Raw genomic sequence first — 27,631 nt, 5'->3', positions numbered from 1 at the left:
TCGCTGGATTGAATTATATCATGTTATCGGTCTTCTGTCAGTCACAGCTTTGTATCAGTCTTGCTAACCTCTTGAAACCCTTAAATAATAAATTTCTAAAAGCTGATATTGCATAGATCCCAAAACTGCAACTTTCATCACGCGCTGAGCAAAATTCACTGAACCAGCAACAAAAGAAGACCGAAATTATATTTCACTTTTAAAAACTGTAACATGAATTCAGCCTTACCTTTGCTTTTTTTTTTATACCAAAACTTTAAAAGTCGTGGCTATCTCTCATTTCCTGAAAATCTCCCACAATGCCTCAGACCCTTTCCTGCCAAAACGTTGCCATTTTCCGACAGTTGCAGCGATTGAATTTAACAATGGTAAGTGTTGTGCTTTTTGCATTCACTTGTATTTCTCGCCCTGCAATTTCTGGTTGGTGGGGTTGATGTAAACGTTGTGAAAGTTACTGTGATCCTACTGGCTCAAATGATTAAAAGGAGGGGTCAGTCATGCAAATCGGCCAATAGAAGCCAAAGTTACTGCCCCTCAGAATTTTCAGGCCCACAGATTATCCATTACATTCATGGAAGGCCCATTATGCACATGTATGTGGGCAATTCGTCAGAAAATATTCAAATACAAGAAATCTTTAGGCATGTAAAGAAAGTTAATGCTGTTAATACCTAAGAAATTTCAATTTTCACTCACTGTGCCAAATTGCAATACGCCTGGCTATGTCTTCACTAAAACCTCTGCAACTTTTCTCAGTTTCACTCCGCAGCATTGCAGCTATTGCAACTTTCACCATATGGATATTATGTGTGCATAATATCCATATGGTGATTCATGATTTTCTGGAGTTTTGTATACTGCAGCATATTTTCAAAGGTCTTTTTTTTCATATTTTCTTAAAAATATATATATAGATTTTTTTCTTCCATCCTCAGTTACTTTGACACCTGTATTTACACCTCTGATAAGGTCTCACAATTTTAGCTTTGTTTTGATACTAAGATTGTTTATCCAGAGTGTATGCAGAGAAATACTATATTTATTTTGGACATTTTATTTTTGAGCAGTAACCTCAGGAAAAACCCTGTGGTTTAAGGTCATATTTTATTTTATTTTATTTATTTATTTTTTTGCTGTAAGGTGAGAGTCATATTCATGACATGTTGGAAGGAAAAGTGACATATGACCTTTGTTTTATCTGTTATACAGTTGGAAAAAAATGGCTTTCTGTTCATCAGCTTTTTTTCCCTCCAATCCAGCCTCTGTACAACCAGCCATCTGATACCAAGCAGTACCATGAAAACATCAAAATGTGAGTTTGTCATTATATATGCCTACACACTCTTATCACTAAGTCTTTTATACACAAACACTAAAATACAGGTGTAACGTATTGAATATGTTAACTGACATGGGACCTCCTGTGGGATAAATGTCACTTTAGAGCTCTTGATGGACATGTTTTTATATAAATTAATTACAAACGGATGTATTTAAAGATGTACACCGATTTAGCCAAAGCGCTAAACCCACTGACAGATTAAGTTTTTTGTGTCAGTGTTGTGGTTTTTGTGTCTTTTTTTACAATCGCACCTGTCAAGCAATAGAATAAATTAAGCTGCGAGTGAACACAAAGATGGAGGAGAAAAAGGCAGCTTTAAAGATCCAAGTGATTTTGGCAAAGACCGACCACTGAAAGTGGTTCAAAAACTGGTGAATTAGCGATAAGGTCATTGGTAGTCAGTGTGTGTTGATGCACATGGGATTGAAGAACTGCTGCTGTTGACCTCTGTCCTAAATGGTGAACATCGGTGTCAGAACTGGATCCTTCAACAGTGCAGGGTGTTCTCTTCTAAATAATGATTTCTTTTACATCATGTGGATGTTTAGGGCCACTTTTTCCCAAATTAGCGAAGAGATTTGAAGAAGATCTGGTGAAAACAGTGTTCATCTGGGAAAACTGGATTTTGCTTTAACCTACCAAAACATTAGATGCTTTCAGACCAGAAAAATATATACATTGTTCTAATTACCTAATATCCCTTTTTTGTGTCTCTGTGTGTCTGCACTTTAAGAAACAGGGACCGATAGTCTTGCTTCTAGCACAGCACAAACCTTTGACCTACCTAAGTGTATGGTTGGTTTTGATTCAAGAAGTTGATCTTCTTGAATCAAAACTAACCATACACAGCCCTCTGGCAGAAACCTGTGTTTAAAAAAAACAAAAACAAAGAACAAAAGTCAGTTTTATGGTAGGGAGGAAATGCAGTGCAAATTCACTTGTCAAGAGAGATGTAAAAACATTTGCTTGCATTTCCTGTCAGCTTGCAGCCTGTCGTAACCACACACAGCGACACAATGTACTGAGAAATATTATGAAGCTGAATCCGGATTACAAGAAAGTCAAAAGGCCACAGGGACCAAAGCGGAGGAATATAAGTTGCTATGGTTGACTGGTTCCTGTCTTTTGGTGTCGACTGGCATATACTGGTAATGTAGGCACAAAGGATTTGTTATTCAAGCTTTTGGAAACCATCATCAGTGGCACCAGGACCTGCAGTTTGCTGGTAGAGACATCTGTTAAGGGTTAATGACTCCCTTTATACTTGGTAACATATAAAGAAAATAGTTAGTTTTTTTTGTTCAAATTATGTTCAAATTGAGTGCTTTAAACCATGGATGTAGTGTCAATTCATACTTCTCCTTTCCAGATATATTATTATGAAACATAACACACAACTTAAATCATAGTGTTCTCTGTCTTGTTGTTGTAGTTGTTGCCTTACCAGCTGCTAACTGGTTAATATTTCACCCTGCTGATCTCACTGCAAAGGGTCTCCTTTGCAACTTATCGGATATTAAGGATCTGCTGCTAAAGTCCTGGGGAGTCATCCTCCTTGGCAGGTCAGAACTGCTTCAGCAGCACAAGGAAGAGGTGCAGAAGACTCAGGAGCTAGTTTTAATGTTGCGACTGATTGATGTGTAATCAGTGTATACAAGGAATTTGAAACCATGATAGTAAAACGTTAAGAGCAACAACACCTACATAATGTAAATGAGGTCCACACAAGGCAATTCCTGTTATATTCTGTTAACTTAGCCTTTGTTTTTGTTTTTATTATAATTCCAACGATTGAAACTTGGTAACCTTAGCAGCCATTAATCCCTGCATTGGTTTTATATTGCCTCAGTGTGAGAAACTAGCTGCTTTCCACCACATCCCATATTTCAACTATCCTTTACCCACTGGCAGACTACAAACAATGACATTTCAGAGGGGGATGTGAGATAAGCTAAGTAGTGAGACTTGATGGAATTAATGTGTGTAACAATAGGGAGGCTAAGGGGTTAAAAAGACAAGCAAACACAAAAAAATGCCTACTGGAATAAGAGAGGAGCAGAAAGTATACAATCCTGTGTGGCACTGCCATGTCTGTCAATATAGCTTATGTCTATCTGTAATCTTTTAAGGACTGTAATTCACAGTGAGACACATCAAACGACTCTGGGAGGGTGTAGTGGCTCGCCTGCACCGTTGGCACTGTAGTTTGGGCAGTGGCGCACCACAAGATGTGTCTGACCTCTTACCCGCACACTGCTGTCTTCACCCCTTTTGATCCCTTCATCGTTTGATCAGTATTATTGCCTCAAAGCAATTAACTGAAAACTGTCTTCACTCTCTTCGTGTTTATGTTATTAAATACCAGTGTGTCGCTTTGAGCCTGCACAATTGACTCCTTTGTTTTGTTAACTGGTTTGATAACCTTGGTATTCATGTTGGGATAGGCGACTAGTAGTATCTCTGTGGAGCTCTGTCTCCATCCTAGTTCATCATCTCAGTGTATCATCACACAGTAGTAGTAGTGTCACAAAGGACATTTACAGATATCCTTTTTGTATGCAGTTTACTGTAACGGCAAATTCTAATTATGAGGTTTGAAAAGTTTTTTGTTTTTTTTTTCTTAGTGTGGTGGCACCACTGTAGAACATCTGTCACAATTTTGCATATAATGCGTCTTTCAGCCGTCATGTTTTAGAGGTATAATGCCAAATTACAGTGTTCTCCAATATCTCAGAAATGGCACCGGCTTACAGCAGGACAAAGGAAACCTTTTGTAAGTGTTCAGGGCTGCTAATCTTTCCCTTTGCCATCTGGTGTCTAGAGGACAAAGCCATCTCTGTCCTTAAAGAGCTTAATCTATCAGTCCTGTTTTTGCCATAGTGAGTTAGTTCTCATCCATTATAGGCCACACTGTGTGGACATCTACACTATCTAGCTGGATTTGGCAGCTTTTATCTTTCCTCAACCCTGCTGCAATGCCACAGCTCAACATGTGTCTGTGTTTGTATGTGTGTGTGCGTGGGAGTGTTTTTGTAGGTTGGGGGTTGAGGCTCTGTAGATCTGACTTGGTTTTGGTACTACAGATAAAAAGTTGGGAATGCGAGCAGGGCCATCGTCAGCATTTATATCTCTGCTTACTGAATGCTATCGTGCTATCTTTAAATTTTCACAAGAGTCATACACCCCTGTTAGCCCACTTCCTAGTTTTCCGTCCTTGTCCATGACCTGAAGGACCCTGCGGCTCAGCTGAAGTGACTAATGTAGAATAAGATTACATTAATCAGTGGGGAACGTGACCTTACAAGTGACAGATTAAGTGTCAGGAATAAAACTCTGTCTTGCAGCAAAGAAAGAGACAAACTGAGTGGCTGCCTAAGGAGATTACTGGCCCTGACCTTTATTTGAAGCTCTGTGGCTGGCTGTTCCCAGCACAGACAAGTTTTATAAGTTTGGCTCCCCTCGCTGTCCTTTCCACCCAGAAGCAAGTTTGAGTTTATCGAGCGGTGGCATACAAGGACAGGCATTGTTTGTGTTTATGTGAGTGTGTGAGAGTCTGAGAGAGAGTGTGTGTTTATGTGGTTATTTTTGTATTGAGAAAAGAAGTGCCGCACAGAAGCTCCTGAAATAATAGAAAATGTACCTGAGGATCTTGAGGGCATCATAGGCTTGGCTCCATTATGTGAGAGAAATATGATGAAAGCCAGAGCAGTGTCTGACAATGATTGGATCCCCCTCACATGTTCTCACCTTATTCTTTTATTCCCATCCTTCTGCCCTCTGTTTTCTCCTCTTAGAAACCAGGCGATGAGGAAGAAGCTCATCTTATACTTCAAAAGGAGAAATCATGCTCGTAAGCAGTGGGTAAGTATAGAACTTCACATTTTTGACTCTCTGCTGGCCTTAGCCCGTGACAGATGACTAGTATGAAAGTGGGCCAGCTGCTCCTTGAAGTGCGTGGCCATTTTAGGCATACAAAAAAAAAAGGTTGTGGGTATGATCTGCTGTTGGTACTTGCACTGTGCTCCTGGGAAACAATTGCTCTCAAAACCAACCAAAAAAATAACCCATGTTGTCATCTGAAAGTATAATTTTGAATTCACTGTACACTGTAATGAGCAGTGTACAGGGTTACCCAATGCTCCAGCCTGCCAGGGCCTGAGTAAGACTGAGCTAAAGAGCACGACTATAAATAAAGCTGAGATCAATGGGGTGAGTTCTGATGCTAGAGCCAGGCAGCCATTGTAAAATCAACTGACTTGACAGGAAATCATTATTTTTTACTGACATTTGCGTGTATCCAAAAGTAAAAAATATATGATGAGAAAGTAGCATCTAATCTCTCAGTTGGTGCCAGAGGAACTCTGTCACAGCATATTCTGTATTGTAAGTTGATGTAAGAAAGAAAAAAAAAATGGTTCAAATGCAGCACCTCATCAGTGTCACGGTGTCCACTCTTCTCAAAGTGAGGAGCTCCTTGTGGGCAAAGTGAAGGGGGACGTTACATTGTAATTTATGAGCCGGTCGAGGGTCGTGTCTCCACCAGGGTTAATGGCCTGCTTTACAGCCTGCCTGTGAGGATGCTGGGAAAACAGTTGGCTGCCGTCTGCCGGAGATTTGACTCGAGGCTAGACTCCTCGTAGAATACCAACACGTCACTTTGCCCCCTCTGAACACACAGGGGTGCATGGTAGGATACACCCAGGAGACGTAATATGAAAAATCATTTTGTTCTTTGAGGGTTGCCGTGTGTTTTAAGGTTTCCTGTCAAATCTTCAGGAAATGCATCTTCTCAAACGTAATACTCCTCCTAGTTCAAATCCAATATGGCGTAAGGATCATATTTAAATAGATCCACATTAGACTGAGCTCGTTTTGTTTCTGTGATCCTTCAGGAACAGAAGTTTTGCCAGCGCTATGACCAGCTAATGGAGGCTTGGGAGAAGAAGGTGGAGCGCATTGAAAACAACCCACGGCGCAGAGCCAAGGAAAGCAAGGTGCGGGAGTACTACGAGAAACAGTTCCCAGAGATCCGCAAGCAAAGAGAGCTGCAGGAGCGAATGCAGAGGTGGGATGATTTGTTTTCCCTACCGGCACAACAGACACTGTTAATGTAACAGACTCAATCAGTTTGATTTGTTGCCTTATTACTGCTGCTCTTGTAAAGCGTTAACGTGGATTTGTTTCATCATGTGATGTAGGTAGCTCACTGCCAGCAGTGTGTGGGTAGATTTGAATGAACGGGTCTTCTTTTTTTCTTTTTGTAGCCGTGTTGGGCAGCGAGGGGGTGGGCTGACCTCATCTGCAGCTCGCAGTGAACATGAAGTCTCTGAAATCATTGATGGAATATCAGAGCATGAGGTAAGCTCTACTCTTAAAGTGGCTTAGCCCCTAGACTTGGTCTTCATGTGCATCTTGTATTTGTAAGTTCTTCCCAGTCAAGTTGGGAGAAATGTGATTATGTAAATCTGTATATGTGAGCGTTCACCTATTTCGTATTAAATATGTGAAGTTTGTGAGCTTAAAAATTGTCTATATGTTAATTGCTGCTGGTTTAAAGGTGCAGCTCAGGCCAAATATTGATGTGTAGCATTTTAGCTTCACTGCACTTTGGATGTTTTTTTTATTGCTCTTTTTTTTTTTTTTTTTTTTGGTGACGCCTGCAGTTACTGGTGGCAGTATTGATACCAGTTTAATGCTGCACCTCACACAGTTATAGGTGTACAAAGAGAAAAAAGGACCAGAAAATCTGTCAGTAATTGGCCTTTCCCATCATCATGCTGAACAATCATCTTTTTTTTGGTTTTGTTTGTTTTTTGAAAGACACAACGTGAGTCTTTGAACAAAAACTTGCTGTAAAAGTGAAAGCTGGTTACCTTGCTAAGAAGTCAGAGGTGTGCTGTTGCCTGCAGCACTTCATCTGAACAGATCACTAGCAGTTCCTCCTTGTTTCCTTACTCTCTGTCATAATTCAAACCGATTCACTGACAGAGCAGTGCCAGAGCTGCTGACATAAACAATGCATTTGCTCTGACTTCAATATAAGTCAACTTGTGTTTTGTTAGGTGAATTTAAATGTGAAAATACTACAGTGGGAAATGTTTGGTTTGCTTCGGCTATGATAGTCTTGTCATCAGCTTTCCAGTGACTGGAGGGTTGCATGTCTAATTGACTGACAATAAATAATCGCAACATTGTCAGGAATAAATACATCTTTAGAGTCCTGACTTCGGTTCAGGAGATGAAGCTTGTAGTGAGGAAGAGGATGACGCTTTATCCAGATGCCAGGCGCGCTGTCTTTCTTTGTATTTTCACTTTTTTGGCAGGCATGAATAAAAATTTGCCTTCATGGCACTTTTCTCCTCTACCTTTGGTGTACTTTGTATGTGACCAGTCTCTAGCCACATGGATAAATGCAGTTAAGCAGAATGACAATGTAGATTTAATCCTCGCCTATTTTTTTTAAATTTTTTTTATTTTTTTACATTTCTTAGCATATAACCCTTTCAAAAATATGCCTCAGTTCACATTTCATTCCAGTAATTCAGTAACCAACATTTAAACATCCTCTGTGCAAAAATTTATGTTTCTAAAGTGAAACAGTGGAAAAATTACAGCACTGTCAATACATGAATATCCAGACGCTGTACAAAAATGTCCACTTTCGGCACACAATTGGACACCATACCATTGGAATTTTTTTTTTATGTATTAAAGAGCAGAAATTAATTAATTTTATTAACAGGCCTAAAAATGCTTTTTTTAAAAATATTTTTGAAGAATTAACCACACATTTACATGGTAATGGCCCTTTTCTGCAGTGCGCATAGAGCGTTTGATTGGCCTCTGGGGCTGTAACTTTGGTTTCCTTTGGTCAATTTGCATGATTGGCCCCTCTTTTTAACCGTTTGAGCCAACAGGATCACAGTAACAATGTCACGTTGACATCACTTCAACCAATCTAGAAGATAACCAGCCTTTCTTTAGCCTGATACATGAAGTCTGAAGAAATTCTTGTTTGGTTTTGTTTGTTTAGCAGACTTCTGCGCATTTACGTAACTGCTCGTTTAATCATGGCTTGTTTTCGGTGTGTTTGGCGGTTATAGAAATGGTTTATATGACATTTTTGCTGAGTTTCAGAGCTTTCTGTGGATACCACACATGTCTGGACTTACATTTCTCACCTTTGTTATAACCAATTAAATGTGATCTCCTCCTTTTTGCCCCAGCACCGGGGGCGTGGGGCTTAAGTGGTTAAAAAAATGACCAACTATACTTTTGAGGCCACCACAACCCAGAAGCTAGCACAGCTGCTTTCAGCTGGAATGCTCTCAAAGGCTTTAGGAGTTTCTGGCAGTTTCTACTGGCTCTCTCACTGGTAGTCTTACCTCCTTTCTCTTTGCTTTATGTGCTGTGTAATCTGTACAGTTGACCCATAGCCTTAGCTTCAGTAATCATAGTTCTTGCCCGTTACACTCTGTGTAATTGTTCTGCGATGAATCTAAACCTTCAGGCAGAGAATGGGGAACTTTAGCATGGACTTCAAAATCACAGCTAAGTAACTGCCTGGAGATTTACAGGTTTTGGGAAGAGTTTTAGTATTAAAAATATTTTGACATTCAAGTGTTGTGGGGCATTTAAAGTACAATAGCTAATAATTACTCCAGTTGAAATGAAATTCAGTTCTCAAAGTGTGTTTTCAAATTGAAAATATAGTCACTGAAAATATCACAGACCAGTCACATGCAAAGTACACCAAAGGTAGAGGAGAAAAGTGCCAAGAATGCAAATTTTAATTAATGTCTGCACCTTCAGACTCACGATATGAAGGATCACACCTATGTTTTATCATCTGAGACAGGGTCCCCCTCACCAAAGAAGTGAAAACACAAAGGAAAGACACAACGTGACTGGCATATAGATAAAACGTCATCCTCCTCCTCATCACAAGCTTCATCTACTAAACTGAAGTCTGGACTCTAACACACAAAAATATGCACAAAAGCTCGTACTTATTCCTGACAGTGTCATGATTACTTATTGTCAGTCGATTAGACTGCAAACCTTCAGTCTTTGGAAAGCTGACAACAAGACAGTGCTTTTCATTTACAAACCAGTCCTGAGGTTTTGGTTCTTTGTTACGTTGCAAATAATTGAGTGATGGGAAATAAGTCTGTGAAGGAGAGCTGCTATTAGACCTAGCATAACAGAGCCTGTTGAGTCACCAAATCACACTGAAATTCTGTGCTTGTTTTCCAAATGCTTCAAACATCATGTGCTACCACACAACTTTTTAAGAGAGTGCATGTCTGTATTAGCACTAGGCTGTATGTCTCTCTGGAGATCAGCCCCCTCACTCCAGGATGTTGATTTCTCTGTCTTGTGTGGGTTTGTGGCACGCGTGGACACTAGAACACAGAGAAGCAAATGCGACAGCTGGCAGTCATCCCTCCTATGCTGTTTGACGCTGAGCAGCAACGCATCAAATTCATCAACATGAATGGGTTGATGGGTGATCCCATGAAGGTGTACAAGGACCGGCAGGTTATGAATATGTGGAGCGATCAAGAGAAGGACACGTTCAGAGAGAAGTAAGCTCCTTTCCTTTGATAATAACACTGCTAGAAACAGAAGCTGTTGGACACCCACAGCACAGCATATGACCAGACTGTTGGTTTTCCTTCATCTTTACAGGTTTATTCTGTTTTCAGATGCTGTATTAACTTTCAGTTCAGCTCTTACGTTCATAAAATTTCCTGAGATTTGCTTTTTATATAACATGGCGAACTGCGTCTTTTACTCCCTGTGAAACATGTGTGACTGAGAAAGGGTCAGGGAGTTGTTAGTAAGGAAGTGACTCTTCCTCTTTCGTGAGAATTGAGAAGAGGCGGTTCAGGCAGCCAAATCAAACCCGTGCTGTAAAATCGTCAACTTTAAAGTTTGGCCCCACATAAACTTCAGCTTCTTCTTCTAACAATTCTGATCTAAAAGAAATACTAAGTAACCGGTTTTATTTATTTATTGAAATATTTATTTATGTAATAGATTTTAGATTTAAAGCAGGGTTTTTGTTTTTCTCCTTTTTTCTGTTCTTTTTGTTTTATTTTTTTTAGGTAAGCTGAGTCATAAATTCTCATTTTCTTTCTGTGTGATTGCTGATGTCATCCCACCCCCAGGCACTCTCTTCGTGGTATTTTGTGACTTTCCAGAAATTACCATTATTTTGGATTCATTCTGTTGCCTTTGTTGTGCTTCCACAGGTTCATCCAGCACCCCAAAAACTTCAGTCTGATTGCGTCTTTTCTAGAGAGAAAGGTATACTTTTTTTCTCCCTCTTCACTCCTTTGTTTTTGTGTCATTCCCTTTTTTCAAGGCATAAGAAATGACATTTGTTTCATGTTTCAGACGGTGGCAGAGTGTGTGCTCTTTTACTACCTGACCAAAAAGAATGAGAACTACAAGAACATTGTGCGAAGGAACTACCGACGCAGAGGAAGAAGCCAGGTATTTTCATCTTTGAGGCTTACACTTCTGATAGATTCTCTGCATTGTGATTGAGTTGAGATAAGATTGTTTTTGTGTAGAGCACATGGGGTACTTTATGTGTAAATATGGCACACTGAAAGACTTAAGTCCCTTTAAAATCAACTCAGAATGAGGCTGATAATGTCTGTTGTAAACACAATCATCATCTCACCATGTTAAACCATTTTTCTGTAGTAGGGTGACGTTATTCCTGCTCCAAATAAACTCTGTTATAATGTATCTAACCGCAGGTGCTAACTTCATGGTGGCACTAATGAAATGGCACATGTAGGGCGACCTTTTCGTATGTTTATGAGCAAACTATGTCATCTTTCCTGAAGAAACTGCTCATTACCAGGCACTTTGCGACCATATCTCTTGATTAGCAGCTAGCATTTACAGCTCACTGTCACAGAGGGAGGTATCTGCAGAGGAGGAACAGAAAGTGCATTGCTATACGTCAGGATTGCTCCAAATGGTAACAGATTATTTTTGGGGAGAGGAGAAAATATAATAGGAAATGACTTAATATAAATGTTAATGTCTTTCCAGCTTCACAGAGTCCAATCTTTTTCTAAGTATTGTAGTGTTGTGTTGAGATCATTATTAATTTCACAGAGCGGGAGAGGACATTAGGGATGCTGTGCAAATGGAGAAAAAAGAATTAGCTTCTCTGTGTGAAAGGTGCATTTTTAAATTTACTCTTCTCCCTCCCTAACAACAAATGCTAAGTAAGATTTTGCCAATTGTTGTTTGGTTGTCAGGAGCTACTGAAAATATGTCTATTACAGAGATACACATTGTTTACATGGTTTGGGTGAGCATTTGCTCAGAATGATACTGCAAATACCTCAAAAAGAGAATATGAGATCTTAATTCTTGATGAAGAGCCGACTGATCATTGTTAAGCAGTATTTATGGTTTTAGGTCGAGCTGCGTGTCAGTGCTGTGAACTCTAACCATAAAAGCCCAGACAGGCAGGAAACTGCTGAGGAAGTGGTTCTGGGTGCTTCAGGAGCAAGAAATGTGCTACTGTAATTTCGGAACTTTCGCATCCTCTTTGGTTTTGCCTATGCTAAAATTGAAGCTGCGTAAATCTTCATTTAGGTAAAGTGAGATGCATTTAAAAAACAATAAAAGAAAGCAAGGTTTTAGAAATGAGGAAGAGTGGAATTTCTTTTTTTTTTTTTTTTGGTTTCATATTCTGTTTAAAAAAACAAGAAAAAAACACCACCACAAAGGCCAGCCTGACACCGTCGGCTAGGAAGTCTCAGACTTGGGTTCTGCCACCAAAATTGCTAAGTCATTCGCTGTTTGGAAGCAAGCAGAACATGCATGAAATCGGAGAAGATAAATTGTGGTTAGTAATGCTAGAAAGATACTGGAGTAACCTACTCAAGTAAAGCTGTTAACCACCGACTGCTTCTTTTTATATTAATCTGATGGGCAGGATGCACAGGATTTTGACAAAATCTGAATGCCTCTGCGTTTGCACACTGAAGCGTGTTGTCAAAGATGTGCAAATTGCAGGAGATTTTTGGGTTGTTTGTTTTTGCCAAACTACTTGGGATTATCTTTGTAATACGGCACCTCATTGTTGTGTTTTTTCCTCACAGCACGGTCAGCAGCAGCAGCAGCAGCAGCAACAACAAGTGAACCGGAACAGCCAGGAAGACAAGGAGAAGGAGGAGAAAGAGAAGGAGGCAGAGCGGGATGAAGAGAAAAATGACACTGAAGACAAGGAAGATGGAATGAAGTGAGTTGCCATTAATTTAAAAAAAAAAAGAAAAGAAGTCAAAACTATCCAAGCAAGCTTTTAGCACTGGGAGCTTTAAATTTGAGAGCACACTGACAGCTCAAAGAAAAGATGGAGTTGAGTGGGTGAACCCATACAGCTGGAGTAATTTTTCTTACTTGATCTTTTTCTCCAAGTCGCAATTTTTCGAATTGTTCCATGTCAGGATGCAGGAAATGGAGTTGGGGTAATTTTTGGCTATTGGGAGTTGATCTGGAAATGCAATCATTCTGTAACCCTTGAGCTCTTTCTCCCTCACCTCCAGCCAGACTTTCCACCTACAACAATTTTGAGCTTCCATTTGCTCTCCCTAGTAGAGCAGCTGTTTTCCTGTTTACGTTCATCCCTTTGCAAATAGCACAAAGTCTCATTTTTAAAACTCTGTGCTTATTTTGTTAGTCTGAGTTGTTTTTGGTGAGGAAAATAAGCCGTGTAATTAACCTAGCTGGGTGCAGTGTTGAAGGAGGGGGTGTTTTTAGGCACGGTGCCACTGAATGAGGCAGAAACGGTAGGAATTTCATTGCATTCTGTTGCCTGAAAATTATTAGATAAATCCATCCCTCTGCGTGTGTATTTAGGCACTATATTATGTTGTCAGCTGAGAGTGTACACTCTAGCAGTTTCAAGCAATGGTAGGTCATATTTGCAGATGTGTCAGACTGCAGGAGGATGATGATGATGAAGCGTTGCCGGGTGCCCGCCTGCTCTGAGGCGAGGCCAGGGGACTCCGTGACTCCCAGCACACCCCGCTGCCTGCCTGTCACCCCTGGCACAGCTGGCTTGCCTATATTTAGTGTGCCACCAGCTCCCCTCAGCAAGATTAATGGAGCTGGGGGAAGATGAATGGAGGAGCAGAAGGTTCAAATTCAGTGGCTGTCTCCTGGCATGCCATTGTGCAGACACTCAATAAATTATCCTGGAAATAAAAAGAATGGAAAAAGCAGCGTCTGCATACACGTTCAAATTTTTGATTTGAAGTTTGTTTCATTCTGAGGTATTTTTGCCCATCCTAGGGCTGTGTGATATGACCAAAATCTCATATCCCGATATAAGACATCTATCGTCCGATAACGACATAAATCACAAAAATGTAATATTTTCTGTAAATTCTGTGAATCTCGGGCAGCTCGACTTGCGGGAAGTGTTTCCAGCTGCGCGTCATGTAACTGTAGTCAAGTGTTCTAACAGATGCGTGAAACTATACATTTTTAGACATAAGTTGTAATGGCCGCCATTTTCTTTGTTATTTACTTTGAGTATTTATTACACAGCGTGGTGCGGGGCAAAGCCTGTTCTAACGTTTGAGTCTAAGGTTTATTTTTTTAGCACCTGGCGACTCTTTTTTTTTATTTCTCATCCGGAAATAATCTGCTCTTTCACGTGATTCTCAACAGGATCTTTGGCTTTATTGTGAAAGGTTTATGTGGAACATAAACAAGCGGACACGCGATGGTGTTACCGTCGTTGTTGCTAACGACAACGCATAAAAACAGGCGCTTGTCCGTCCGTAGTGTGGTTATATAAAATATAAGAGAAAGAGAGAACTTTAAGAAATGAATATAGCCACTGCAGTGACCATCAAAACGATGAAAAAATATTGTTGTAAACAGTTTATTTTGCGACCCACGAAACAAACGATAGCGTAAAATGAAACGATAGACGTTTTTATATCGTCATCCGATATGTATCGTTATATCGAACAGCCCTAGCCCATCCTCATTTGGACAAACATGTCCGTGTCCAGGATTGGGACAGTATACCCACGCAAGTAATTGCATCAGGCATATAAGGTCATTATTTTTGCATATCAGAAAACAGTCCATTAGTTTCATTTACCTGCTTCTCTGTCCACATATTGAATAATGTACCACAATTTCCCAGTGTTACTTCAGTGAGATGCTTTTTCTTGGTCCTGCTGTTTTTTAGCGTTGTAGTATTGAAATGTATTTGTTCAATATTTGCATCCTATCATTTGCATTTTTTTTTTTCAGAAATTATTATAGTCCCAATAAATATCAAATAAAATTTATATCCCTGATGAATATTTGGAACCATTTTTTTTTAAATCTTGAGTCATCATTTTGTGATGAACTTTGCCTGCACAAAACTCACCACAGATCATGCTTGTAGTCTGTTCTTCTGCAATAAAACACTTGATTTCAGTTTCAGACTGAAGCCATTATGCTGTTGAATCATACCCCCCACCCTACCTTTGTTTTGTTTTGTTTTTTTTTCTTTAAAAGACTATTATCAGTGCCTCACAGTGCTGCCCAGAAATTAATGTCCCGTTTAATAGACCCGACCATTCAGCAACCCGGTGCATTCTCTTGCTGACTCTGTTGACATTTTCCAAATACAGGGACGACACCTCTGGAGAAGATGCAGAGGACAAAGAGCCTCCCGTGGCTATCAAGGGTCGACGAACAGCCAATAGCCAGGGACGCCGCAAGGGCCGTATAACCCGCTCTATGACCAGCGAAGCAGAGGAGACCTCAGCACCGCCACTCAACAATGAGCTCGGTCAGTATCTCTTGCATTGCAGCAAATTGGTGCAGATTTCTCCTCTCTCTTCTTTCAGTGTTAAAAAAAAAACAAATTATCATATGACTTAAGCCACGCTGAACTCTGTAGCCTTAGAAAACAATGTAGGTAAACAGCATGATAAAATTGCTATTGGACTTATATACAGATGTAAAGACATACTTTATTACAAAATCATTCTAAATTAACCCTATAATTTTTAACTGGATGTAAAAGATTAAGATGGCATGCAGGAATAAATTGTGTGCATTTGTTAACAGCAATTGAACAAGAGAGAATCTTTACAGATAAATATTTGCCATCATCACTCAGCACTGAGTTTGGTCACCTTTGATCTAGTTGTGGTCTTTGGTCCCGTACCACAAGAGTGCACTGTTGATCCTTTGTCTGTTATTCGTGTTGTCTTATTCAGTCTTAAACTCATTACTTTTGCCTGACTGTCACTCAAACACCATAAAAAAAAGAAATCGTAATGGGTGTAAAATGTGGCAGCATTAGGTACGCACACAAAATCCTATTGGCAAAAGATGAACTATTAATAAAGGACTGTGTGTCAGCACTGTCCCCCTGCTTAGCTCTGTTTCATGTTCTAACAGATGGTGTGTAAGCTGTGCACACACAGACAAACTAGCTTCAGGCTAGGATGGCATTTTTGATGTTTCAGCATTTGTGCATACATGCTGCAGGTGTAGTCACAAAGAATCCCCTGGTGACTCGGGCTGTAGGGGCTCTCAGTCAGCGGCCACACCCCTGCCACTGTTTGCTCCCTTGCTAGCAGAAGTGCTAGCTGGCGCAATGTGCCCTTCACAGGTCCATATAGAGGACACGTGAGCACAGACTACTGCTGCGCTGTCCTGTCATGGAAGGCCAGGGACAGCCTGGCTTATGGCCTGTGCAGCGAAAGAAGCCAGTTGTTATGTCTATAATCATTAACTGACTTCTCTCCTTGGATTTCCTGCTTCCACCATCTAAAACAAACAGTCCCTAGCGACCCATGCTGCAGTGCTTCACTAGCAAGCAACTCAAGCCTCCCTCCCCCTCTTATTCTTTTTTTCTTCTTTAATTTCTCTCTGTCTTTCTTCTCGTCAGTCACTCCCTAACAGACATAGTGACAACTCCCCACTCCCCCCTCCACCTCCTCCCGCCTTCTCTAACTTGGTGGTTCTCCTTTTTTGTCTTTTTTTTTTTTTTTTGTCTTTTTAAAAAAAAATTTTTAACAGCCAATCTTGAAATGAATGAGAGCTCTCGCTGGACTGAAGAAGAGATGGAAACTGCCAAAAAAGGTAAGACACCTTTCTTTTCTCATGTGAAGTAGCTTTATTGCATGTTTTATGTATTATAATAAACTCGTCAACGCAAAGAATACTTATCAGCTTCAAGCACTGTTCGAAAGCATAGACAAGTGATGTGGCTGTGACTTCCTGTTGGTGTGGTAGCAACCACCACGTGCTGCTAGGTTATGTCTATGCATGTGTATGTCAGTCTGCCTGAACGGAGTCTGCTGCTTTTTGGAGCCGTTTCCCTGTGTCTCTGGGTCAAGGCAAGCCTGTATTTTATCAAGGAGGCTGTAAAGTCTACCCCTTATCAACCAACCCCTGCGAATACGGCAGTCATTAACGAATGCGGCTGTTTATTGTCTCTCACTGAAGATTACTGGCTGATTCATAAAGGTCACTGACATTCTGTCAGTTTTCCTTGCACCTGCACTCTCTGAGTATGCTTTTAAAGTTGTTTTTTTTTTTTTTTTTTGGTTTCGTTTTTTTAATATGCAGTACATTACCCTCATTTGCTGATTCAATGAGCCCTTTACCTGCAGTAATGTTTATTATGCTTTAAACACACGTTTACATATTGCAAGAAAAGGTGAGTGTGTGTGTGTGTGTGTTGGCAGTGACATTGCATATAAAGATCTTTCTTTACTCTTCACAATAAATGTATCCTTTTTCGATAACTTCTAAAATAGTGGGCAAAGTTGATCAACTACCTCTTTGTAGTGCTAGGTCTTCTGCACATGATTCACTGGGTTTCACAAGGCGGCTGCTTTGTGGTAATTTATAGGTGATGTGTCATTGTGCTTTGTGCGACTGGCAGGCCTGTTTTTGAATGTTTTGAACAGCAGATGAGGTGCCTTGCAAACAACTATCAGAAGCTCCAGTGTGATATTAAAATCCCATTTAGTCTGCACCTGCTTTGTGCTTTGTGTCCCGTCTCCTGCAAATTGCTACTTGGGTGTTTGTGCAGGTTTGTGTGTTAAGAGGTTATTTTGTGATAACTGGCACTAGCCTGGCTCGAACACGGTCCTGTGTAGTAATCCTGGTTAATGTCTTCAGTTCCATTCTCCTGCTGTAGGATTAGTGGGGCACTCCATCCAAGAGGATTAGCCTGGCAGCTCTGTGGGAGCGGTGCTTCTGTGAAGGGCTTATGTAACCACAGAACCCCAGCTACAGTACCAAGGGCTGAGGAGGAGGAGGTCGTTTTATCATCAGTTCTAGCAACAACCCCCACACCTGTCAAAAGGGATTCCCTTTCCAAGAATTCAGACATTCCAAGATCACAACCTCCGTCCTCCCATTTCCTCAGTTGCGCTTTAGTTTTGAATAAGCTTGTCAAGGTGCTTTTCCGCAGCAGGTGCTTGACATGTATATGTTTTAAAGAGGTTTAGGTGTCCCGATGCTAATGTGTTTATCCCTTTGAGCTAACCAGATCTGAATAATGGCATTTATAGTGTCTGGCTGGGCCTCACCATTCCTGCGTGGCAGTGCCAGCCAGCAGTGCCTTCGAGGATGGCATGGCCACACTTGGAGATGGATCGCCCTTGTCTTCCCCAGTCAAAGATTGGCACCTCAAACAAGAGATGAGCAGGCTTTGTAACTCTGTCTTAAACCCACCACCCTACGCCTACGTGAATGTGGGCACATGCAAGTAATGTGTAGCAAAGGCTATGCCTGTGTGTGCTGGAGTGCGTACCAGTCTTGGCCAGCATTTATGTAAGTGTGCTAATCTGCCAGGCTTCGCTTGGGTGCGGGCAGCCAGGCAGCTGGATAATAGGCCCAGCTCTGCATGCTGGAAGAACCCATTTAAAGGAGCAGCAGGTAGAGAATGCCATATTATCTTTTCTCCCTTTCTCCTCCGCCGTTGCTCCAACTCTCTCTCGTTCTGTCTCTCGGTTGGGAAGATGGCAACAGCCCAGATTGGCAAGAGCTGTGGAAGATTTGGCAAGCGCCTCTTTCCCCCACTCACTTTCTCTCTCCTCTCACTGTGTGTTGTTATAAACTAGAGAGGTCACATTCAAGATGAAAAGCAGGTCAGTCAGGAAAAATGTGAAAGCCTTTATGCTTTCTCATGGTATCAACATCAACTCCCTCTCTCACCCCTGCTGCCCCCACTCTTCTCTCTGTGCTTACTCTCCACTTCTATATCCTTTCCCTTTCTCCATTGTCTCTCTGGCTCAGTGGCTCTGCTTTCTCTGTGTTTCCTCGCTTTCACCAGGCTTCTCTCTCTCTCTCTCTCTCTCTCTCTCTCTCTCTCTCTCTCTCCCCCCCCCCCCCCCCCCCCTCTCTGTTTACTCTTGGACTGCCCGAGTGTATGTTTGTGTCTGTGTGCTAGAGTATTAACGAGAGAGAGAGAGAGTTTGTACTCACTCATGCGGTTGTGTGTGCATGTGTGTGTATGTGCATGCCGCGGTGCCTGCTGGCAGAGTGAGGTAGGGGGAGGGACAGACCGACGGAAAGAGGGAGGGAGGGAAAAAAAGAGAGATAGAGGAGAGATCAGATGAGGAGAGAGAGGCTGAGCACATAGAACCGCCCCACAGTCCCACTTTCCTGTGGAAGTCTTCCCAGACGACCGCCATTGGGGAGAGGAGCGACTGAGAAGAACAGAGCAGCACTCACCGAAGCACAGGGAGGACAGAGGGAGAGGGAAAAGGAGGGGAGAGGCCAGGAGCATGTGCTGGTTTAGAGTATGTCAACCTGACACCGGCTCATGTATCGAGCCAGCTGGCAAGAAGAACACTGAGACTGAGCTGTTTTCATCTCCTCTGCTCTGGATCCGGAAGGCCCAGCCCTGAACAGCTTCCCTGCTGGCCCTCGAGAGATCAGACCGTCTGATAGCGTTATCCAGAGCAGGGGCACGAGACGACGACCAGAGCGACAGGCATGTGACAGACAGGAATAACCACTTTCTGGCCGCACCAGGTGTTGATTGGACTTTATCTGGGAGGAGCTAAAGAAAATACGATGTCCTGATTGGGTGTGAGGCTACCACCTGTTTCAGTATTCTTACAGCTGATTGGATGTATGCTACATGTGTGTTGCTCTGAGCAACTGAGGCCCTGAGCCAACTATAACTTATTGGGATTGTGCTTTGTGTGGTTTGTGTGCTTGCGTGTGGCGGATCAAACTGGATATAGCTAGAGGTCATCACAAAGTGACCTTTGACCTTCAGTAAATAAATTGAACTCTTTAGCACTTCAGCTTCACTGCATGCTGCGAAGAGTTAATCTAACTTCTATAAATGTGCTTATTCTTATGCCACCGTTGTTTCATGGTTGGTGTGAAGGCATATATTTTTGTGTGTACTCTTATCAGTTTCGAGGGTGTATGACTTGTAGGGCAGTCCACCCCCTCCCACCCACCGACTTTAAAAGGTTATTAGGTATCAGCAGTCACGTGTCTCAGTCCTCATGGAGCGAGTCAGGCCAACCAGTCTTTTCTTCCTGGGAGAAGCTTTTCTAGCAATACCTTTGGTGGCAGCAATGAATATTTCAGCTGAAAAACCTCTTCCACTTTAACAGTTTCAAGGTGCGCTGCCACTTTTAGACTCCAGAAGCTCAGACATGAAGATCACCCAAGCTTGTTATGGCAGCTCTTTTTATAATAGTATTAATAAATTCTCAGCCGAACAGTGAATATTATAGGTCTTTCCACTTTTTCTGCATGATTCATAGCTTTGCTAGCCCTTTTAGCTAGAGATTTTTTTTTAAAAATTACATTTACACACTGTATGTGTGACACAGCACTTATGTAGGTGCTAATGTTAATACAATTGCAACTATTGTGCGAGTGAAACACGACTGTGCAGTTTTAAAAAAAACTTTTTCATATTTAGGTGGCATTTTATGTGTCGTAATATCAGTGTTATAAGTATCTCTGTACACAAAGTCTTATGAAACATTTCCAGGAAATGAGACTTGTAAACAACTAATAGATCAGTTTTTATTGCAGATATTACTTAGTAATAGTCTTATCACTAACTACTCAATCCAGTGTTGGTATCAGATTCAGGCTTTCAGATTATTATGAGAGCTGAACTGATGGGGCTGTAAACAGCTGTCCTTTCCTCTCCTTTGGCTCGCAGCTCTGCGTGTCGTCCTACTACCTCCATTAAGCGATGAGATGCAGAGACCTCTGAACCCATGGCCAAGGTTATCCCAAGACGTGTTGGCTCTGTGCCTGTTAATAACACCCCTCCCACCCACCAGCCCCCAGCAACCTTTTGAGAGCTGTCCTGTTGCCAGGACCTGTCAGGCTGGCACAGGAAACAAGTGGGTGGTGTAAGCTAAGCCTCTTACAACACACTGTTAATGAGCTGCCTTTTAGCTAACAGCAGACTCTGGGAGGGGGGCGCTGGAGCAGATTCTATGCTATCTGTATTTCTCATTTACTTGTCTTTATGCACTGAATGCTCTCTGCATATCTTACTATAGCACATATACACACTTTATGTGTGCGTCCCTACATTCTTGTGTGTTTCATGACAGGTTGATCTATCACAGCCCTGGCCCAGCGGGTGCCTGTAGACTCTTGTGTAAGGCCCAATCATGTGCTTGACTGAGTAAAGGACTTGGGTTTCTTGGAAGTGGGTCACATCAAAGTCAGTTAGAATATGACACACAGTGACCCCAGTGGAGTGAGTTAGTGATGTCATTGGTTTGACTGGCGGTTTACCTACCACTAGCACGTCCCTCTCCTTTTTGCTTTATCAGTCTCTCTCTTTCTTTCACTCTCTGTCTGTACTTTGGAAATCTATGTTAATAAGCCATGGTGCTCCTGGCAGAGTGGAACAGTGTCTATGTTACACTGTGGGTAAAACTCCCAGGCTGTGCCGCAGTTTAGACAGCTGTATAGAGACGGATGTTCCTGGCTATTGATTTACAATGGCAACGCTGTACACTTGAAGAGATTAGAGATGGCGTTGATAGTATATAAGCCAAAATAACCATTAAATTTACAATCGTCACAAGCAGTGCACTTTGCACAGCTTACATCTTTTACAGCTGCAGAGAGAATAGCAGATCATCAAGGGCCACATCCACACGTCTGTCTCTGTATGTCTATCCTAATCCCTCTGCCTGTCCATCTGTTAATTCTAGGCCTTCTCCAGTATGGTAGGAATTGGTCCGCCATCGCCAAGATGGTGGGATCAAAGACCGTGTCACAGTGCAAGAACTTCTACTTCAACTACAAGAAGAGGCAGAAACTGGATGAAATTCTGCAGCAGCATAAAATGAAATCGGTAATCAAAATGACATCCGCAAGCCTTTAAAAAAAATAAAATGAATTTTATACTTTGTGTAATGTTATACTGTAAGATTGCTTCTGTTGAGTTTTTTTTTTTTTTTTTTTGGGCTTATTTTCACCCAGGAGAAGGAACGAAAGGCCCGTCGTAGAGGCAAAGCCTCACAGAATGAGGAAACTAATGCCCCATATCCAGCAGAGGAGGAGGAGATGGAGGGTTCAGGAGCCAGCTGCAATGAAGAAGAAGCCCCCGAGGATGGAGAAGGTATATCAATCCTTATGCCTTGATTTTAAGCCTTCTATTTTGTCTACAAAGTTGTTTGTATTGCATTGAATGTTCAGGACAACTACAGCCGAACTACAAACTAGATTGCATACATAGACTTAATAACTCTCTTACAGTTTAGTTATTAATGGTTGTAAATGTAGAATTTATGCCAGAGTTGTTTTTTTTAAATTGCATTTTATTCTACACAAACTTTATAAAGTGGCATCGTTTCATATGACAGAAAAAAGTGTTTGAGCAGCTCACGTTGGCTTAAAGAATCATGGTTTACAAATGGGAAAATGATCATGAAACGTTGCTGTAGTTTGTTGACAGAAGTGTACTGCGTAGACTGTACTTCCTCAATAGAGCACTGAAGTCCTGGGGGCTTTCATCCATCATTCCAATTGGTTTTGTTTTCCCCTTATTGTACAGTGAAACCTGATTAGGCAGAAGACTGGCACTGCGAAAAATCTTCTTTAGCAGAAAGAGATAAGAGGAAAAATGGAAGAAAAAAGGTGAAGGAGATAAAACATTTGTAGTACAAACCTCTAATTTGTTTCCTTTCGAACCCTGTGTCCCTGCCAGGTGGAGCCAATAACAGCTCTGACACGGAGAGCCTGCCCTCGCCGCACTCGTCTGAGGACAGCAAGGCTAAGGAGGAAGCCTCAAGTAAGGCAAAGGGCAGCTCAAACACTGGCGACAAGAAGGAGGACCTCGCAGACACAAGTCAGGCAGGGGATGAGAAACCTCCAGTCAAGGAAGATGCAGATTCCATTAAACAGGAGATTAAGACTGAAACAGGGGAGCCCAACAGAGACCAGCTGCAGCCAACACCGCCCAGTGATGCCACAGATACAAAACCTCCCACTGCAGGCACGGAGGAAGTCAAGAGCTCCAACAAGAACTCCAAGAAGGACCATGCGGCCAAAACTTGCTCCCATGGAGACAGTGACTCTAGTGCCACTTGCAGTGCTGATGAGGTGGAGGAGACGGACAACACAGATAAGAACAGGTGAGGGTTCGTAGCAATGGATATAGTGGATAATGGTAAATGGTAATTTCCCATTTGTTTAAATTAAAGCAACAATTTTATACAGGCACAACATTAAAACTGTGACCCGTGAAGTGAATATGATGGATGCTCTCTCTACAATGCAGTATTCTCTTTCATCGCATTTGTTTCATGACTATGGGGTAATGCTTCCTCCCTGACCTCATCAGAAGCTGAAATACTATTACGCCACCTGCTATAGGCTTTCTCAGTGACACCCACATAATGGGGTGTGACATAGCGTGAGATGTCATTCAAAAACCTCTTCTCTCTTCTCACGGAAGCCTGTTGGCAGCTGTTCTTTGGGTACTAAGCTAACGGCTCTAGCCGTACCCTATTAGGTAGCAATACTGTATAAAATAAGTAGCACTACTTTTTAGTCTGCGCTACCCAAAGAACAGCAGTATTCTTCCCTGCACATTAGTTTGCCGATTGTCAGGCCCACCAGCATGTCTATGGCTAACAACCTGAGTGAAGTTGGAAATCTGTCTCTCTGCAGCAACAAGAGATACACACCCAGTTTGTGTGGCATGTGTAGACTGCTGAGGCTGCCTTGACCTCCCCCCAAATCTGTATCCATTGTATTCCTTTATGACACAAATTGTGCCACTGCAGGCTCGCTCACCAGGCTAACCTGCAGGGCAGTGTCCCTTTGGTGTGTGAGGCAGCTTTGCCACAGGGAAAAGTGCTAATACCTAAGGACTTTTATGCAGAAGCACACTCTGAGCCAGTAGCTAATTCTTTCCCATCGCTGGTGGCAGACTGACGATGTGAGGGCTTTTCTCTATTAGAGCTATCCTGGGAAGCGACGCTAACAATGATGGAGATGAGTCAGCTGATTCAGAACTCCTGTCTTCTAACTATAATTTCCAACTCCCTCACTACCAACTAAACCTCCATCGCTGTCTACCTTATAGCGCAACATACAGGACATGTGCAAGCACACAGCTGCTAAGATCAACATCCCTTCAGAAGAGGGTAAGATAGCTAAACCAGATACCACTATGTGGGAAGAAATATTTGTTACATCCGACAATGTCCTCCAGTTCCAGAAAGTGGGAATATAGGCTACTGGGAAAGCCATGGGGCTAATGGTTCTTGTGGGGCGGGCATGCTGGCTTGGGCTCCCCACCCTAATGACAAAGGAAAAAGGATTTCCTTGACACCTCTGTCATCTGCCAAGGCCTCTTGGTTGCAGCACAGGCAGCGTCTCCCCGAGCATTGCATTTTCAGGATTCCCAAAGTACCAGCCCCTCAGGCTGCAGCTGTTCTCAAGAATAGGGACATTTGAGGTTCTGATGAGGTCATGCAGGAGGCCCATAGTGAGAACCATCAGCACTAATCAGAGGACCAGGCTTATAGCCATAACCCTGAATTTTACAGGGACATCTTTTCCCTGGTATTTATGTGGTTATTACTTTTACTGCTATTTACCACCCACCTAACACTGTTGCAGATCAACAAAAATGGCTGTACCTTAATGTCCTCCAACAGAAAGCAAAAAACATATCAGAAAACCATCTCGAGAATATAAGAAATACCTCTGGACAGTGAGCCTGTTTCCAAACTCTACAGACAATGATGCTATCAAACATCTGTTGCATATAAAAGTATGAGGCACAGTGGCCTAATACCACAGCAGCACCCAAACACTCCAATATCACCAATGCCATGCAGTCATAAGATACAATGATGCCATGTTCAAGCTCCAAAGGCCTCAGAGCTGTTCTGGCATAATAGGGACCTACACAGTATTAGGCAGATTGAGTGCTGATCAGTGTATCCCTTCCCTGCTTTATTTCCCCTGTTTACATCGTTATACCAGTTTGAGAGCTTTGTTGTAAAAAATCTTCTGGTTTTTGAGTTTTCTTGGGTATCTTACATCTCTGTTCTGACACAGCAGACATAAGAACACAAAGCAGTGAGGGCTTTGAAGTGGTAGTAGTTGCCTAGCTACACTGTACAGCATTGAAGCCATATTTGGCAAGCTGTGTTTGTGTGTTCATGTACCACAGGTTGCACTTTTCTATTAGCCAAGGATTTTATTTGCACATCAGTATGAAAATGTGTGTGTATGTGTGTATGTATGTATATGTGTATATGTGTATGTATATATATATATATATATATGTATGTATGTATGTGTGTGTGTGTGTGTGTATATATATATATATATTTATATTTATTTATTTATTTTTTAAATAATAATATGAATAAAACATGTCGTATGTGTCTGTGAATGAGGCCGCTAGAAATTGGTGTCAGAGTGCGTAGGAGAACTGATTAGTCGTGTTTGCACGGTACTTGTTCAGTTTTTTCCATGACAGCAGACTGCATGTACTGGCAGAGCTCAGGGAAATGCTGCCCTCTGCCAAGGCAAACAAAAGGGGGAGGGTTGGGGGGGGGGGGGGCGTGCATGCGTGGTTCTGTGCATCGATTTGTGTGTTTAACTGTAATTCAGAGTCTGTTGTGTTTTTTGACAGATGTGTAATACATCAATATGAATCTTTACTTTTTTCCCATGGTCTCAGGCTATGTCAGCACACATCCTACTACATTAGTGGGTGGAAAAACTAAACAAGTGATTTTGTATGCTCTTCTTTTCAACCTCTTCTTTACTCCCACTAACTTATTTCTGTCCGTCTGTGTAGAATGATGTCTCCACGGCCAAGCCTACTGAACTACACTCATGATGGGGTCATATCATCCCCACTACAGAAGCCCATGGATCTGAAACAGCTGAAACAGAGAGCAGCTGCTATACCACCTATTGTGAGTTGCTAATTTTAAAGTTGCTAGCTTTAGTTCTTGTTTCAAACAGTTACAGATCTTTTTTATGTATTTATTTATTTTTTATTTAATATGACTCATGCAGAACTACTTTGCTAGAATCCAAGAATACACATATGGACTTGATAATGAGCATTGTTATTGTGTCCCTATAAACCTTTATGTCCCTTTTTAAGTGAAGAGCATCGTGGCTTTCCCAGCCTTTGAAAGTGTCTTCGCCACATAAAACTGATGAACTCACGCACTCACAATCTTTCATTGCAGTTGTGAATCCTATCAAAGTCTCTCTGCTTACAAGGCTAACACCATAGTAGGTGAAATTGTTAAGTCATAACTGTATAAGATAAGCCAACCAGATGGAGGATAACGAGAAATGAGATAATGACCATTAGGGAAACTTTAGCTTGTCAAGAAATAAGAGATGCGTCTTAGCTGACATGCTTATCAGATATTTTATGTGGCTAACCATATGTCAGCTCCTGGATAGGAGTGGGCTTGTGTTATATGTGTGGCACATATGTAACTCTGTTATTTTCTTGTCGCCCTGTGTGCAGATGCAAGAAGCCTCGGTGCACGGGGGTCAGCAGAGTGGGAAGGCATTACTGCCTCCCCACGCTTTGGCACTGTACCAGCAACAGATCACCATGGCTCATGGGGAGTCCTCCCAGGAGGTCAAGCTGCAACAGCAGCAGCAGTTTCCAGGCCAGCCAGGCAAACAGCAGCCTTATACCCCACAGGCAGACAGAGACAGGGAGGCTCTGCACAGCAACAGCCCACGTGTTCGCCCGCGCAGCCCCTCTGCCGGCGAAAAGGATGGTATGCACACCTCCATCACAACAGAAACTTCTCTTATTGCCTAGAAACTATATTTACCTGCTGAAGTTGCAAACACAAGTTCTTCACAGTTTTAGGTTTTCAGCTTGGATCCTTTTTATCACTGTTCTGTATGACCTTAGTGTCACTCCACTGCAGGGTGTACAGCTTGGTGTTTTATGAAAACAAGATTAGAGGATTAATGAAATTATTTTTTTAAAATGAGGTTAATGAAAATGCAGTACAACATGCTGTTCTAGTTGCATTTGATCTAGTTTTACTTTGTTGGTCCTTGCTACATCCTGTAACCTTGAGTCTGTGTACTCTAGTGTTTAGGGCATTGAAGTGTTTCTGGGACACTCAGGGAGAGGGAACTGATAAATGATCTGGTATTGCTATTGACCCAAAAGGGAATACAGTCTGGTTCAGTGCAGTTACTGTAAGCTTGTTGAATGGACTTTTAAAGGTCCACACAAAGAGAGGTCTTTTATAACCAGCATGTGCACGGCAGCTGTGAACTCCAAAGTCCTCTTTCATTCATTTATGCTAACATAAGGACAGATATAAACATGTATTCCAGCTGATATCTATTGATATTTTTCAGCATTTAATCACCGTGTGGGGGAAGTAATAGTTACAAGTAAGCGCTTGTGGGGATTTAAAAAATTGAGGATTTGATGATTGTAAAAATGCTGTGAGGATTTAATGATCTGTGGTGTGCTTATGTCCATTCAGAGCAATGAGAAGCAGTTGCTGCTCCTCCTGCAGGGATTAAGTAGGTTCATCCATTGCCTTTTAACTTCTCCTCAGCTGGATTTCACTTTAAATATTAGCACTGGGATGGTGTGATTGTATTAAGTAAGGGTACTAATTCAGTGGCGTGTCACTCTGTCTGGGAGGTAGCATGAGATATTCTTTGTAATTCTTATGATGACATTGATGAAGGTGTGGACAGTAGTGTGTTGGTAATGGCCAAAGGACAACTTCTTGGATT

General features: G+C 41.8%; 1 protein-coding gene across 3 annotated transcripts in view; it reads left to right on the top strand.

Moving 5' to 3' along the window:
* Positions 1-27,631, top strand: part of ncor2 (nuclear receptor corepressor 2) — a 95,080-nt gene that overhangs the window by 48,894 nt on the left and 18,555 nt on the right. For all 3 annotated transcript variants that reach the window (XM_026187576.2, XM_026187575.2, XM_026187574.2), the window contains exons 8-22: positions 1,260-1,312; positions 5,137-5,203; positions 6,235-6,407; positions 6,607-6,700; positions 9,752-9,930; positions 10,600-10,654; positions 10,745-10,843; positions 12,481-12,620; positions 15,019-15,179; positions 16,421-16,483; positions 21,571-21,713; positions 21,842-21,980; positions 22,569-22,995; positions 25,686-25,806; positions 26,379-26,640. In XM_026187576.2, the coding sequence (XP_026043361.2) occupies positions 1,260-1,312; positions 5,137-5,203; positions 6,235-6,407; positions 6,607-6,700; positions 9,752-9,930; positions 10,600-10,654; positions 10,745-10,843; positions 12,481-12,620; positions 15,019-15,179; positions 16,421-16,483; positions 21,571-21,713; positions 21,842-21,980; positions 22,569-22,995; positions 25,686-25,806; positions 26,379-26,640 (2,176 nt within the window). The remainder of the gene's footprint in view (positions 1-1,259; positions 1,313-5,136; positions 5,204-6,234; positions 6,408-6,606; positions 6,701-9,751; positions 9,931-10,599; positions 10,655-10,744; positions 10,844-12,480; positions 12,621-15,018; positions 15,180-16,420; positions 16,484-21,570; positions 21,714-21,841; positions 21,981-22,568; positions 22,996-25,685; positions 25,807-26,378; positions 26,641-27,631) is intronic.

This window comes from Astatotilapia calliptera, chromosome 12 (assembly GCF_964374335.1).
Source record: "Astatotilapia calliptera chromosome 12, fAstCal68.1, whole genome shotgun sequence".
NCBI classification, from domain to species: domain Eukaryota; kingdom Metazoa; phylum Chordata; class Actinopteri; order Cichliformes; family Cichlidae; genus Astatotilapia; species Astatotilapia calliptera.
This window is presented reverse-complemented; position numbering and strand designations above follow the sequence as displayed.